The sequence below is a fragment of the Cheilinus undulatus genome, linkage group 2 (assembly GCF_018320785.1).
Source record: "Cheilinus undulatus linkage group 2, ASM1832078v1, whole genome shotgun sequence".
NCBI classification, from domain to species: domain Eukaryota; kingdom Metazoa; phylum Chordata; class Actinopteri; order Labriformes; family Labridae; genus Cheilinus; species Cheilinus undulatus.
In genome coordinates this window covers 23,292,171-23,309,648 of record NC_054866.1, presented here as the reverse complement: position 1 = coordinate 23,309,648, position 17,478 = coordinate 23,292,171, and the positions used below count along the sequence as shown (strand labels likewise).

General features: G+C 40.0%; 1 protein-coding gene and 1 pseudogene across 1 annotated transcript; both read left to right on the top strand.

Annotated features, from left to right (window-relative positions):
• Positions 1-2,328: 2,328 nt before the first annotated feature.
• LOC121522593 lies at positions 2,329-3,334 on the top strand (annotated as a pseudogene).
• A 12,802-nt stretch (positions 3,335-16,136) lies between these two features.
• LOC121522584 (trace amine-associated receptor 1-like) lies at positions 16,137-17,132 on the top strand. The gene has a single exon (XM_041807119.1). It carries the CDS (start codon positions 16,137-16,139, stop codon positions 17,130-17,132), a length of 996 nt encoding a protein of 331 aa, XP_041663053.1.
• Positions 17,133-17,478: the final 346 nt, after the last annotated feature.

Here is a 17,478-nt window from a genome sequence, read left to right as displayed (position 1 = left end):
CCTCACACTTCAATCTTCTGCTCAGTTCGGTTTTGTCATTGAGTCTTGCAACATGTTAACTGATGTCAATGGTTTCCTCAGAGATGAGGCTTTCCCTGCACCTCAGTAACTTTGGGATGCATTCACTGGCTGCAGCCAGGGTATCAGACTTCCGCCCAGAGAGACTCAGGATCTTGAGAGCCCGGCTACATGCACTTGAGCAACGTCCAACTCCCCAAGGCAGAATCAGCCTTACTAGCTGCAATGTTAGGGTTGCGATGAGCAAAGGATTTTTCACTACAAAAGAACTGTGCAGTCCTGTAAACCCTGCAGTCCCCAAGCAGCCTCCAGTGTCCGCCTACAAATTGACAGTCCCCTTCTTTGTGACACCATCATTGGAATACCATGTCCAGTGCAGCGAATCAGGTCTCTGGAACTATGATCCAGCAATCCTCAAGCTCCAACTGCTGGCAAAGTTAAGGAGCATTGATGAGCTTTCATCTTTCTGTCCAGAGCTGTGTGGTCCAACACAGGCCTCATAGCCCTCCCTGTCAGTGCCAGTGGTAGCATTGAAGTCACAAAGTCTGACCAAGGCATCACCCCTGGGGACCAAATCTACCACAGAGTTCAGTCTGGTGCAGAACCCTTCCTTTGCAGAGAGTTCACTTGCCCCTGTTTGAGCATAGACTGGCACAAACAAGACAGCCCAATGAAGGGGTCAGTCTTACATGCAGTAAACTGACAGGCCTTAACCACGATATCAAGGGAACCAGTTAGCTCACAACCGCCATTGCCATCCCTTTAGTGTGGCACCTATCAGTGCAGCCAGACCAGTAGTAGGTGCATTCACCCACGCTTTCTCAGCTCAGTTCAGACAAGGATGCAGCAGCAAAACATGCCATCCAGCCCGCTCCCTCAACATTGCAAGTGTGCGAGAGTCCCCCTGAAGAGAGGTTACGTTCCAGGCGCCCGCCTGGAAAGACTGCCTCAAGTTGAGCCGAAAAAGTTGAGAACAGGTCATCAACACCTCAGCACCACCACCAACCTTCGACCTACCTGATTGACGGTTTTTACTACCCCTGCTCAGATCATTCTGTAGGTGTTTTCATGCGATGTAGTTTAAGGGCGTGGGGGTCACATCACCATGCTCTGGAGGCTCTGGAGGCTCTGGAGGCAAGGGACGTTGACCCCCTTTCAGCTGCGTTGGCAGCTGCCAAGTGCAGTGGCCCACTTTACTAGACATGTCTATGTTAGTTTTGGTCTTTTTTAAAACCAATTTTGTTGACAAAAAAGAACAAAGAATATCCTTTCGCCAACTTATTTTGGATTTGAATCAGGAAATTTTGAGACATTTAGTGAGTACACAAATCAATCAAATCTGCTTTGTCACATGTCAAACTTTCTCTGAACTTCTAAATTTATATTATAACTTTCACTTGTTTTAAGATTGAACTGGGGGGAATATTCACCTGTGCAGTCTTGTTTTTCTGTCTGCTGGGACAGATCATCCAAGCTAACCCCCTGAGGTCTTCTATTTAACCTTGGGCTTATCTTGCCAGAGAGCTCATTTAGTACAGCTAACCACTGCATGAGAAATTCTGCTCTGCTGACCATACCATACTCCCATACGGGAGGTAAGTATGGGAAATTCACAGGCTTATATATTTATAGTGATAGAAACTAGCAAATGGTCATGTATGAATAGTGTTGGATATAAATGTTGACTGGAAATATTTACTGAATAGAATGAGCTGCCAGATGGCCAACTTAAAATCATCATTAGTGAGAGCAAAAATAAACTTAATGCTTTACAGAGTTGTTTACAGAAACATCATATTCAAAAGAAACTGAGAGTTGAGCCGTTTTTTCTTTTACTGCTACTCATAAATTTAAGTCTGAATTTTTGTCCCAAGATAGATATCTTTTTCATCAGGTAATGTTTGTGCAACATTTTGCTCTTTTTGTGGGCACATGCACTATAAAAACATGACTGTTTCTTCTCCTTTTGAGTATAATTTCATTTCAAGAGACAGGACCTGCTTCTGTTCAGCTGTGGATTCAGCCTTGTAGTGACATCAAAACTCACTTGTCCCAACTTCCATTAGCTTTTTAAATGAATAATTGTAACCTCATGATATGGCACTTACTAAGGCACTACTGACACAGTAAAAACATTTAAGGGAATTGAATCAAGATACTGTTGGTTTTGATGAATATTGGACTTAGACTTATTCTAACATTTTTCATATATTTCCTGTTGGCCTAGAGGATGTGTGAGGTCTGGTGATTGAATATTTTACAGACTGAAAAATATGACTGTCAGTAAAGCTGTCTCTTTCATGTTGATCCATGGCTGTTTTCCAACTTCTTCATCTTTTCAAACAGATAGAGCCAGAATTCTGCTTTGAGTCCAGAAACAATTCATGCTTGAAGAAAAACTCTCCCATGCCCCTACGTGTCACTCTTTACTTCATTCTCATGGTCATAATCATTCTAACAGTGTGTGGAAACTTTCTGGTCACTTTCTCTATCGCTTATTTTAAGCAGCTCCATACTCCAACCAACTACCTGATTTTATCTCTGGCTATGTCTGACCTCCTTGTTGGGACAGTAGTCATGTTTTCTGCTATGATTCGTCTTGTAGAGTCTTGTTGGTATTTTGGTGAATTCTTCTGTAATGTCTGCATGAGTTTTGATGTTATGCTGATTACAGCATCAATCATAAATCTGTCATTTATTTCTATTGACCGATACTATGCTGTTTGCCACCCTCTGCTTTACAGAATAAGAATATCTACTAATGTTGTGTTGATCATGGTTTTACTCTGCTGGACTGTTTCTCCCATCTTGGGCTTTGGAATGATTTTCTCAAAGTTCAATATTTTGGGAATTGAAGAATTTTACTACAACCATTTTATGTGTGAAGGACAATGTGCTTTTTTTCAGGGTAAACTTTCCAGCACAGTCTCATCCATTGTTTCCTTTTACCTGCCAGCAGTAATACTGCTTGGAGTTTATCTGAAGATTTTCCTGGTGGCACAGAGACAGTTTAAGAGCATAAAGAATGCAGGCGGTGTGAACTCAGTAAAAAAGTCTAACAGAAGCCAGACTAAAGCCACTAACACTGGCTATTGTACTGGGGGCTTTTCTTTTTTGTTGGACTCCATTGTTTGTCTGTGTCTTTACTAATCCTTTAATAGGTAACTCAATACAAACAGACATGATTGAAACATTAGCATGGCTGGGCTTGTTGAATTCAGCCATGAACCCTATAATATATGCATTCTTTTATAGTTGGTTCAGAAAAGCATTTTGGTTGATAACCTCAGGAAAAATCTTTAAATCTAACCTTTAAGAGACAACACTTTTCACCGAATAAACTGATGTAGAGTTTCAGTTTCAGGAAAAGTTCTTTTTTTACTTTCAAGATGTTTAAAAATTCATGTAGCCAATGTGACTTTCTATCCATCTGCTCAGAGGCCCTGTGGTTTCAACTCTGGCCGACTTCAAGTAGGTTAGAATGCAGTGCAATTTCATGCGATGATTCCACCAAAGATGTCCAAAACTTTCACTCTCATTTTTAAAGAAATTTTTGATGTTTCCCTTTTCATGCACACAGTTGTCAACATAAGGCCAGCCACACTCGAGTATTTTGATCATTATCAACCTTTATTTAAATCTTGAGGATCATTGAGGTTTCCCTCATTTACAATGAAGTTGAGTTACAGGATAATAATTGAAAAATTAATGCAAATAAGAGTGTCAATCTTCAGGACATCAGGACAATTTATAACAATTTTTCATCTTTAATCCTCTGGACGCACACACTAGATAACTCAGCCAGACCATCAGATCACTGGTGACCTTACACCTGCCAAGCCTGCCCAAGATCTCTGATGATCACATGACTTCAGAAAAACAAACACAGACATCTGTTGATACCCTTTTGCTGTCCCATCACAACAGGCTGCCCTGACAGTAGTGTTCATGGTTGTGAGCAGTGAAAGTACGTATGATCTGGCTGGAAACACTACACCGTCTGTTTGATCTCATTGGTTGATGTGGATACTCTGTCAGAGGCACCGTGACCTAGAATCATAAATAACAAATATGTGTGATTTTTGTCATTCGGGGTCTGGGAAGCTACGATGCAATAAGCGCTGTGCAGGCTCATGACGTACTTCTGATTTTCACCAGAGATCGGCAGATCAGTTTCCGGTTGCCTTCCGGCTTTATCCGCATCAAAATGAACTTCTCAAGATGTCCACAAAACTGTCTTTGCACCCAGGGTCTCAAATAAGTTAATCTAAAAACTAGGGTGGGCCAAGTTATCAGTGTTTTCCAAAATAAAAAGGGAAGTTAAATTAACATACTCAAATTGGTGTAAAATTAAGAAATCAAAATAAAGCAAAGTGAACAAAACTTCTAAGTAGATAAAACAACCAAAGCAAAATACGTGCAGTGCAAATCAAAATTCTAAACGAAAACCAATCCAGTTAAAATACAAAGAAAAGGCCCATCCCTAGTAAGCTTATAAAATCCTGCTGTTGCTGCCTGGGCTCCTCAACTTTATGTCTAAAATCACAACAAAAGAATCAAGGAGAGAGACTTAACTGAGGGAGGGGTGAAGCGTGCATTCACCCCTCCAGTTTCCCATGTAGCCTGTCTCTCCCTCTTTCCAGCGGTCCGCTGGGGTAAAGTGCACGTGCCTCCAGTCATTCCCCCACTCAGCCGAACACTTTGGTGGACCCTCCTGTCGCCACTTCCAGTGCCATATTCCAGGCAAATGAACCGGCTGTCTGTCCACGGGTTATCTGCTGTCTCAAGTGGCGTCTTCCTTGTCCACTCGCTCGGCTCTCCTGTGCACCTACGTGTGTCCCCGAATCACCTGTGTCATTTTAAAAACACTACAGAGTCTGGCACACCACTCAGCGCCTGCTGCTTCATCAGGTGCGTGAGAAGCCCACGTGTGTATTAAGCCCCACAAAAGGTCCAGGAAATAGCACCACCCACACATGCATCTAATTGTGCCCAAAAACGAACAAGTGTCCCCACACAAACACATACACACAACCATCCACACACACCCACACACAGTCACCCTGTGACACACTCTCAAACAGGCAATGGACTGCATCCTCAGAACATCCACCTCCAGCATTTGTGTCCTCTTGGAGAGGAAGGCAGGACGATGAACAGTCCCAGGTACAAGGTCATCCACCAAGAAGCCCTTATCAACCATGATGGCCATGGCAGGCATTAAGAGAGTGATGTAATCCCTGACTGACGAAACACCTCCTTGTCACTCATGGAACCCTCAAAGAGTGCCGACACAAAAGACAGGTCTCCATGAGGGGACATTCCCACCATGGCCTTGAAGGTGCAGTGGGACTTGGAGAAGACTTCTCTCTGAAGGAGCAGGGATGAAGGAGTTTGACACCGTAGCTCTGTGCAGTCAAGGACCACTTGCGTGTTGCTGTAGGTGCCATGAAAGTCACGTGGAAGACTAGCCTTTACAGCTGCAGGAGACATCCACGTACAGACCAAGCGGCAACCTCCGGTCCTAAAAAAATGAAGCCAATGTGGAAGTGCAAAAAATTGCTACACCGTGACTGTCCACTTGAGGCTGGCTGCAGGAAAACCGGAAGTTCCAACCGCACACATGTTAAACAGCCGGTTTTGAGACACAAAATAAACTGGTTTACAGCCTCGTTCAAAAGACCAAACGTGTCTCATTAGCTAGTGTCTTATTGTGCTCCTACTGTATGGGGGGGTGAATTTTTTTTTACCACGATCATTTGGATTATATGTAGGATAAACCTCACTTCACGCTGATTGGCGCGTCTCATTTGATTGACAGATAGCTCAGCAGGCAGAGGCTCCGTTCCTGTCAACCGGAATGCTAGCTAGCAGGCTGACAGGAAGTCGCGCTTGGTGGGCAGGCCGTTAGGTTGATCCAAAGTTCGGTTGAGAGCGCGATTTCAATATGGAAGCGTCCACGGATTGGCTTCAAAAGCCATTTTACTCCGCCTATTGTGAGCAGACGACTGACGTGACACGGGGTTTGTCCAATTCTTTCTACAGTCTATGGTACAGACCAAGCCCAGTAGGCTATAGAGGAAGTTGGCCCTGGTCACGATGATTCGGCTGACTGTTGCTCTGTGGGTGTTAAATCTATGGCCCAGCTCCCTTTGAGTACAGCCAGTGGACAGGTATGTCAGGAAGAGGAAGAATTCATCTATCGGCAGCAGTTTCTGGGGGGAAAAATGTTTAATTAGTGTTAGTTCAAAATCATCATGACATGCTTGTGTGTACAGCCTGGTTGTTTTTCTCATGCTGTGGACCAAGCAACCAAATGAATGAAACGGAAATTAATTTTCTTTGAAATTTATTTATTTTTTGCTTTGAAACTGTATTTTAGTCACTTGAGCATTCAACTCTCTATATTCCTTAAATTCAAAAATAAAAAATTAAATTTCAGTTCATTCAATTCATTTTCAGTTCAACAATTTAATTTTAGTTAAGCGTGGCACACCGTGTACGTCATCCACTTCCGTGAGGAAGAGTAATCAAGCACAGATAGTTCTCAACTGAGCGGGACTGTCAAAAATACAATGGGAAGAAGAACTGAACAGAGCTGGCACATTTTCAGTGATGTCTCGAGACCAGAGATGCAATAATCAGGTTTGTATTAAACTTAAAATTATTCGTATTTATCATCCTTTACAGGAAGAAAAGTGCTATGTAAGTCCTAACATTACTGTTGCTATTGGAACTAGCCACTAATATGGTTCAGCATCAGTCAATATGACAGGGATAGCTAGCTTACAGTATTTTCCTCTAGTGCATGTAATGCCCAGCTTGACTGAAGTAGAAGTTGGCTGGGGGAAGGTGGTGGAAATTGTTCCTTTAAAACAACCAAGTTACCTTAACGCCATTTAAAATAGTTATTATTTTGCTATTCTGTGCTGCGTGTATGAATGAACCTTTTAAATGATGGCGGAGCGTAACAAGGGAAGCGCGCCCCGCCAGAGGAGACTGTTTATTGTTTATTGTAGTTTATTGATCACGGAGAGAAAACTTTTATGAAATTAAGTAAAATGCCCAGATGGTTGGCAAAAATCCCTTTCAGGTATAATCGGTCACCGATGTGAAACCCTGCGCTGTCAGACAGCCATTCCCCCTGTTCATGCTTACCTGTTCAGTAACAGGTGCACTGCAGCTGTCAGACAGCCTGTCTGTCCTGTTTCCTTGCGTGCAAAATTACAAATAGTGATTTTTGAGCATGATGGCACAATATGAGCAGCAGGCTTGTGTGAATTTAACGTTTTATGTGTGGTTACCACAATCTCTTGCTGAAATTAAGGCTGTGCACACTGACACGTTTTTAAATCTAACCTGCATACAGCCACCTCCCTGGACTATGCTGACACATGTAGGCTACTTAGTATTTAAATACTATGTTTAAATACTATGTTTGTATGCCAGAGATAACCAAGTATGATGATGAGGTATTAAAGATCTTGATGTTCCCTGTTTGAAAATACAAAAATCACTAAGTTTACTGCTTCATTGTTGTACATTTCACAGGGAGACAGCTCAGAAGTGTCAGGTCAGCCAGGTATCTGCTAAATTTATTGACAAACATGACACCTTCCCCTAGCCCTGCTGGGCCCAGTGCCCAGACCACCCAAGAGACTCCCAGGTGCTGTGAAACTAGACACAACAAGTAACATACACAAATTGATTAATGTACAACAATTCAATCACTTGACCTCTTAAGTTTTTGTAGCCTATTCATATAAATGCGGACTAGTGTAAGCGTCATTATTTGATGCCTCATCTTAACATGGTGTTATTCTTATAGACAGGGAAGGAGTCATGAGAGGGGCAGAGATGAGCAACCAAGTGTCCAGATGGTTCTTCCCTTTTTTCTTTTTCAGGGTGCTTTTAAATGTATATATTATTTATCAATCATATACAGTTGTATTGTGTTATATCTGATTATAACATCTCCTCATAGGTCTTTTCCTGGACTATTTGGATCAAGGGGGAAAGCGTTGGTGCTTTAAGGGCCTTCTGAAAACTTCATGAGAGGAAGAGAGCTTAAAACAACATCTTATCTGTTGCCCAAAGTGCTTGAGTGCACCCCTAAAGGCACTGAAGAGTTTGTTCATTTGCAAGTGGGTTTGGGACGCAGGTCTGCATTGATTTCTGAGACCTACAGTCATGATCAGGTGAGGCTCCACTGTACCATGAAAATATTTTTAAATGGTCCAGTGTAATAATATTGTCATTTTTCAAAGGTGCTTTTATCAGTATATCAGTAATTAAAAAAAAAATATATATCTCTCTTTAAGGTATGTTCAGCACTCGCAGTTCTTTAATTTTTTCAGTTTTTATTTTTTGAATTTAAGGAATATATAGAGTTGAATGATCACGTGACTAAAATACAGTTTCAAAGCAAAAAAATTTAATTTCAAAGCAAATAAATTTCAGTTTCAAAGCAAATTAATTCAGTTTCAAAACCTTAAATGCAGTTTCAAAACATTAAATTCAAATTCAAATCATGCTATGCAAATTCAGTATCATTATTCAAATTCAGTTTCTAGTGGCACAAATCTCAGCCCATAAGACACCTTTTAGCACTCCTTCTCAACTAAACAAGCGAACTTTTTATGGAGCAACTATTTTTAAGAAACTATTTACAAATGTGTACACAGATCTGTACACTAATCTGAAATAGATAGATCTGCAAATGTGTTCACAAATCCACAATTGTGTGCACACTTTAAAAAATGTGTACAGATGTGCAAATGCTTATAACGATTTCCAAATATTAAAAAAAAAAAAATCTAATCCAAAAATCTATGCAAAAATCTGCAAATGTGTAGTACAATTTGTAATTGTTGACATAGTTTTTTTTCTTTTGGTTCAGAAAACTTGACACACATGACTTTTGCTACACTTCTGCCCAGGCACAGGGAGTGCAAATGGCTGCTCTAGGCAAGAGGCAATTTTGCCGCCCCTCAGTTTGCAGCTGTGAGCAACAAGAAACTAGAGATGGGCGATACCAATGTTTTTCAATTCGATACGATACTGATATTTTTTGATGTAATTTTATCGATACTGATACTGATACTTTTGAAGAAAGAATAAAATATTGGACTTGCAAACTTTCAAAAGTTACACATTTCAGGCAGTTAAAAAGGCGTATGCAGGTCATTTCATTTAGGGAGAAACTTAAATTTAATTAAAACAAAGCAGGTAACTATAAACTATAAACTATACTCATAGCACAAACTTGTATAGAGAATTAAAATATCCACAACATAACTAATTTCTTTTCTTATTTTAAATTCAGATAGAAGGGCTATATTAGCCATCTATACTCACTATTTTGAAACAAAAATGTAAGAAATACAAGTCATCAAAGATTTTCATAGAAATATTGATCTTTTTATGTTTATACAATTTGATCTTTATACATTTTATGGTATTGGCATGTGGTCTCAGTAGCTTTTTTTATGTTTTCTTACAATTTTGAAATTTACTTAGGGACCACATTGAGTGAGAAAGACAGCCAGGTTCACATCACAGACTATAAAATGACTTCATATGCAAGCGAGTGGAGTTACTGAAATCTGTTATTCATTGATGATTGGTCCTCAAAGTCACATGGTACAGCAGGATCGACATGTTCGATTGGTCCTTAAAGCCATGTGACACGGACGAGCAGGTTAGGCATGTTTGATTGGTCTCCAAATTCACGTGACATGGACTGGCAGTCAAGCCAAAACAGTCTGGAAGAGAGAGAGGCAGGGAGGCACTCGGCGGAGAAGCAGTGGTGAGATGTAGTACTCATTTGGTATCGATACTTTGCTAAAGGGTAATACCAAAGGAGTACTTGGTAAATATTGATATATCGATACTTTAGTATCTATACTCCCACCACTACAAGAAACAACACATCAACCATGAGGTCACAGAACATAAGCCTTGTTTTGTTCTGGACGTTAAAAGACAGACAAAAAGTCCCGAAATGCATCAAACTGCACAGTGCCTCCAGCACAATTAAAATCTTTACATGAACCGCTTGAAATCAGATGAAGAGAAGCACCTGAAATCAGCTGTTTACGGCATCTTTTTCTCCTCACTTTCTTTGAGGGCACACTCATACTAGACCATCCTTACCGTGCCTGGGCACGTTTGAGGCTGAAGTCCAGTATGTTTGGCTAGTGTGAGGGCACTTGTTCTGTGCTTGGGCATGGAACTCTTTTACGGACCCGGCACAGAAGGACAAGGTGGGCCTAGGTGTGGCACGTATGCAGATGTAGGAGCACAAGCAAAGAGATGTGACGTAACATGAAATGGTCTTATCTGTGGGGGATATCTGTCTCGTAGCTGCTAATGGTGGCTAATGAGCTATGGGCTAAGCGGGATTTTACATGAAGCTACGTGTTTTTTAATATGTGAAATGCAACGAAAGGCATATGCAAAGTAACAGATAGCATACTTAATGATGTTTCTATTTAAGTTTTATGAAAATAAATGAAAAAATAATGACTTTTCTTCGTCATTTTCAAATTCCGGTCATGTGTAATCTGTGTCAGAAAACAGGATGGACAGCTTGGGAAAATTTTGTTCGGTTTCTACTGTTTTGGACTCTGATCAGGTTTTGTACAGAAATAAGTGGCTCCAGTCTTGCTCTTATCAGACATACTAGATCACAGTACTTTTGTCAGTTTTATTGCTGTTAAATGCCCATTTGTTGTATATGGGTGAAATTCTGGAGGTCCGTCAGCGACAAGTGTCGAGCATGAACTCTGGACCCACATTCACATTTTTACTCTATTTCTGAAATAGATATTAGACATGGGTAAAATATCTTTAATCTGTAAAATATAACAGAAGTCATAGCCCTCTGATAACGGTACTCAAGTGGTTCTGTAACATGTTTATTCAAAACATCTTGCTGTCACAGCCAGCAAGTGGCAGGTTACACTGCACTTCCACAGTAGTAATGACGGCTGCTCAAGACTGCGGCGTCCACAAATCAGCCACAGGATTTGTCTGTAGGCTACTGGACAGGGTTTCATTGTGTTCTATTTTTCAAACAGAAACTATGGTGGCTTGGAAGTGAAAACAGCCTGCAAATGAAACAAAATGGCTGCAATGAGAGGAATGCTTTAACTTTTTATGAAAATATATTCATATATAGAAACAAATCCAAACACAAAACAATCCTAATCCAAAATGTACTTCAAAACCAGGAACGTCAAGAAGCTCCTTGCCTGTAGGGAGTGCTCTGGCAGGAAGAGCAAGAGGAAGAGAGAAGTGGAAGAGTGAACGAGCTGAGGACGAACTTGTGATTGTGTTTTGAAGCACGATTTGGAGGGAAGTCAGTACGTTTTAAGGCAATGTAATGTTTTCTATATTAATATATGAACATATATTTTTTACATTATTAAACACATTGTAGTTATACATACCTATTGTTAGCCTGCTTGCTATTAACAGTCCCATTTGCTGGCATGCAATTACAATTTCAATGTCATGTGGCAGACGCCCTTTATTCTAAGCGACATACATCTGACGGGTAGACGGGTGTTCCAGGAGTTAAGGACCTTGCCCAAGGGTCCAAGCCAGATATTGATCATGCACTAACTGGGCATAGAACCGTAGATCTCCCATACCAAAGTCAGTGATGTAACCCACTAAACTATTCAGCCTACATGCATGCAACTTTCCCAGTCTACATATATTGTTAGTTTTCTTTCTGCTTATTAATCATTTTGTTGGTGGTAAATTCTGAAGGTGGTGTTGAAGAAGGTCCCGTGTGGGCATTGGAGTTTGAGTGTGTTTTTGGGAGTAGCAGAATGGATACGCCTGTTTCCTTGTTTTTCACTGGCGAATCCATCTTGCAAAGCTCCCATCTGAACCGTCTGGGCCCGTTAGAAAGTGACAGGACCAATCAGCGACAAGTGGCAGTACTTTCAGGCGCAGCAGAGTTGTGGCAATAACAAGCAGCAGCAAGAGCTGGTGTAGTTAAGAAGGGAGAGATTAGCGTGGATGCTGCTAAAGCGCCAGTTTTATCAGAACTTGACAACATTTCTCTGTTAAAAGAAGAACAAAGAACAGCAGTGAGTTGTTTTCAAAAATGACAAAAGTTGAGTACTTACAGGTCTATAGTCGCGATGTTTTGCATTATTCCTCAGTAGCTGCGCATGCGCAGCTCAATAGTGGCTACGTCACGTGTTTTTTTGCTCGGATTGGCCCGTAGAAATGTGACAGAACATTCACCCAGTCACCCTCTGAGTTTTTTTCAAAGCCTCTACCTTTTCTCAAATGCTTCCCATTGAAGCTTTCCCAGATGGATGTGTGAAACACATCCATCTGGCGTGTCAAGTTAGAATATCCTTGGCCACATACAGTAATGTAATATTTGGCCCCCCTCCAAGATTTCCTAGTAATTGAGTCTACTGAGTAATTGAGCTCACTGAAAATGAAAGAGTCCACATTAAAGCACTTCATGATGCAGCTATGGCATAAACCTTACTTTGGGTTGTAGTCTAATAAATCTGTTAAGCACTGTACATTTATATATTAATGTAGAAAATGTTACGTTACTGTACAACTAAGTGATTTCCCTCCAAGTCCTGATTCAAACACAATCACAAGTCTGTCCTCAGCTTGTATTCTCTTCTATCTGTCTCTCCCTCTCGCTCTTCCTGTTAGAGAGACCCTTGGAGGCAGGTTTTTTTTTTTTTTTTTTTTGGTCTTGAAGGACCTTCTGGATTACGATTGTTTTGAGTTTGGAATTGGTTACGTATTTTGAGCTTGTTTGCCATTCATGAAATTGTTTTTATTCTTGGAGAACGTTTTATCAGTTGCACTGCGTTTCCCTTTTTGAAGTTTGTTTGGACTTTTGATTGCTTCTCTAAAGTTGAAAGCATTTCTCTTCTTGGAACTGTTTTGTTTCATTTGGAATGTGTCTGGCTTTTGCAGACTGGCCACTTCCTGGCCACCATATGGATGCATTTCATTTGTGTTCACTGCGAAAATTTAGTGAATTGTACTGTGGCGAAAATAAGCAGTGAGAATGAGCCTTTGCCTCTGCCACTCCTTGAAAATCAAACTGGATCTATCTATCCTGACAGAGATATTAATACAGCACCAGCTTGCACATCATAGCGTTGTGCCAAGCTATAGCAATGGAGAGCAACTTTTAGGGTGCGCTCACATGAGGCAATTCGTATTGTGCCTGGGTGCATTTAAGCCCAAAGTCTAGTACGTTTGACCAATGTGAATAGGCTCTATGCACGCATCACTTCCGCATTTGACATTGGGCTGCTCACAAACTTCTGCTCGTAAGATTGAACACAGAAGAGAACAGTGTATGATGGCAGAATTCAAATAAAATTTCAAATAAAATTAGCGAAAAATGTACATTGAGGCACACAGCATGCCAAGAAGTGCTTTTAAACCGTCTTTGAAACGTAATTTTATCACGTTTGGATGCCATTATGATAAAGAGTAACCGCAAACGACAATTGCAAGAAAAAAAAACACCGAAACTGGCAAACGTAGTACAGGACTGTTTATGTTGACAGTAGGCTCCATTTTGGCTTGGCATATATCATTGGGCGGAAGTCGTCAGGCCATGTTATTTTTCACCGGGAATACGTCACACACTGTTGTGCATGGAGCCCATATGCACTGGTGCTTGGGCATGGCATGCTTCCCTGGCCCTGGCATGGAAGGATAAGGTGGGCCAAAGTGTGGCACAAATGCAAATGAAGGAGCACAAATACAGGAATGTGATGTAACATGATGTGGACCAGACATATACCAAAAATTTTGGAAAACATGGATAATTTTGGAAAACACTGATTTACATATTTACAATTTTTCTAATACACATGTTCACCCATCTTTTATTAACTATTTGTAATTAAAGCAAAGGAAAATGTTAATATGATACAATAAATGATTTAAATGTGGTACATTGAACAAAATTTACAGCAATGAGTAATATGATGAAAAGAATGCGCTGCAGAGTACACGGTGCACCCCAGGCAAGTATAGTTGCATGTTCAGCAAATGCATTGTCCAGAAAGAGACAGGCTGATGGAGATGCCAGGATTTTCCAGAGAGATGGGGACAGAACTATATATATTGTTTCATTTGATTTTAACAAGTCTAAGTATTTCTGACCAGTTTCTGTCATAGTCAGGTCTTAATTAATGTTAAAAATGGTTTTCCTAGCATAGAAAAGCTTCTTTTCCTGAGTGAGCCACAAACAGCAGCTTTCTGGATAAAAAAACACTGTACTCCTTCCAGCATAATGGAAAGTTTGCCACGTACGTGGACAAGTGTGTGCTGGGGTTAATTTCTGGACTGATTTATTGTAACCCCTCATGATCAAATTGTGATGCCAAACTAATAACTGATTTTATGATTAACAGCCTCCAGATTTGGCACTCTGGTGAGGGATATATACCCCAATGAACCTCTCTCTGACTTTCTCCTTACTGTCAAACAACAATTCTTAACATAAACTTATGGTGGGTCATCAAGACATTTCTTAGGGAAAGGTAAAGCCAGTAAACCATAGTATGATTCTTGGGGTATGAGTCACTTACTTTGAAACAAAGGCCTCAGATGACTGCTGACTGTGATGGTAGCTGTAGGTTAGTATGCACAAAACTGTTACAGGGATTCATGCTGGTACTCAAGTTTGTCACCAGCAGGCAGAGATTCAGGGCAAGTGAAGAATAGTGCTGCTTTTCCTGGTTGCTGAACTTGTGCAAACAGCAAAAACAATAGCATCCAATCTACAGAGCCTGTGAACTTGAGGATAGGATCTGGCAACTACAAAATACAAACGAGATGTTTACAGAAATACAAAAATGATTTTGTTTCATTAACAGATTTTCAATCATGGTACAAATCAATCAGATACAGTTTCACAAGTCTACATAAACTACTAGAAATAAAATTTCTGTTGATCTTTTCGTCAATCACATCGTTTTGGTTTGTTGACAAAAAAGACAAGAACATAATTAACTTTTGACCAACTCATTTTAGTTTTAAATCATGATAATTCAGGCATTTAGTCTGTACACGCATCAGTCAAATCCTGTCTGTAACTTGTCAAACTTTAAGAGTTATCATTAAAACTTTTAGTTGTGTTTGAACTTCTAGTTAAATTGAGGAGGAAAATTCATCTGTGCTGTCTTGTTTTTCTCTGTCTGCTGGGACAGATTGTCCAGCCTCACTCCCTGAAGGTCTTTTATTTAACTCTGACTTTACTGGCCACAGAGACAAAGAGCTCATTTAGTACAGCCAACCATGTACGTAGCATATCTTGCTCTGCCGGCTGTACTATCCTGATAACTACTGAAGGTAAGTACAGGAAATTCACAGGCTTAAAAATATATAATGATACAAACTAGCAAATGATCATGCATTAATTATGAATAGTGTTAGAAGCAAATGTTGTCTGAAAATGTTAATTTTTGAATGAGCTAACTGATGGCTGACTAAAAATCATTATTCAGAGCATAAATGAACTTCATGCTTTACAGAACAGGTAGAGGCTGTTTGCAACATCATGTACAATAACAAACTGAGAGCTGAGACTGTCTTTTTTTCTTTTGCTGCTCCTCAGATCAAATTTTAAGTCTGAATTTTTGTCCCAAGAAAAATACCCTTTTTCATCAGGTAAAGTTTTGCAAGAAATGTCTGTTTTTTGTGAACTTATGCACAATACAATATGTGACTGTTTCATTTGCTTTTAAGTATAATTTCATTTCAAGAGACAGAACCTGCTTCTGTTTAGCTGTGGATTTAGCCTGGTAGAGACATCAAAAGTCAATTGTCCCAACTTCCATCGGCTTTTTAAATGAATTATTGTAATCTTATGCTATGATACTTTATTAACATATTAGTTCTTTAAATGTTTTTACTGTTGGTTTTACTGACCATATGACATGACATTACTTAGCATTTTTCAGGATGTATCTATTGTTGGACTAAAGGATGTATAAGGTCTGGTGATTGTGTTTAACAGATTGAAAATGTGACTGTCAGTAAAGCTGTCTCTCTCATGTTGATCCATAACTGTTTTATAAATTCTTCATCTTTTCAAACAGATGGAGCCAGAATTCTGCTTTGAGTCCAGAAACAATTCATGCTTGAAGAAAAACTCTCCCATGCCCCTACGTGTCACTCTTTACTTCATTCTCGTGGTCGTAATCATTCTAACAGTGTGTGGAAACTTTCTGGTCACTTTCTCTATCGCTTATTTTAAGCAGCTCCATACTCCAACCAACTACCTGATTTTATCTCTGGCTATGTCTGACTTTCTCTTAGGGATAGTGGTCATGTTTCCTCGTATGATTCGATATGTAGAGTCTTGTTGGTATTTTGGTGAATTCTTCTGTAAAGTCAGCTTGAGTTTTGATGTTATGCTGATTACAGCATCAATCATAAATCTGTCGTTCATTTCTGTTGATCGATATTATGCTGTTTGCCACCCTCTGCTTTACAGAACAAGAATATCTACTAATGTTGTGCTGATCATGATTTTTCTCTGCTGGACTGTTTCTCCCATCTTGGGCTTTGGAATGATTTTCTTGAAATTAAATATTTTAGGAATTGAGGAGTTTTACTATAACAATTTTGTGTGTGAAGGACGATGTGCTTTGATTCAAGGCAAACTTTCAAGCACAGCTTCAACTGTTTTGTCCTTTTACTTGCCAGCAATAATACTGCTTGGAGTTTATCTGAAGATTTTCCTGGTGGCACAGAGACAGTTTAAGAGCATAAAGAATGCAGGCGGTGTGAACCCAGTAAAAAAGTCTAACAAAAGTCAGACCAAGGCCACTAAAACACTGGCTATTGTAATGGGGGCTTTTCTTTCTTGTTGGACTCCATTGTTTGTCTGTGTCTTTACTAATCCTTTTATAGGTAACTCAATACCAACAGTCGTGGTTGAAACATTAGCATGGCTGGGCTTTATAAATTCAGCCATGAACCCTATAATATATGCATTCTTTTACAGTTGGTTCAGAAAAGCATTTCAGTTGATGACTTCAGGTAATATCTTTAAATCTGACCTTTCAGAAACAACACTTTTCACCGAATAAACTGATGAATGAAATGAATGGATGTCATTAATGTGCCTTTCTTTCCAAAGGGATCTGCTTAGGGGCCAAGTGGATTCAACTCTGGACGACTTTAAGTACATCAGAATGCAGTGTTATTTCATGTTGTGATTTCTCCAAGGATAATGTCATAAGCTGTCTGTTATTTTTAGAGAAAATCATTGCTTCTTTTCCCTTTTCTCCTCATAACTGGCCAAGTCAATTTCCTTTGTTCATCACAGTTTTGTAAGGAATACGTCTCTGAATTCCCCCTTGCAGAAGTTTCCTTTACAAACATTAACATTACCTGCGGTCCTCAGGTCTTCAGGCAAGCTGTTCCACGGACGGG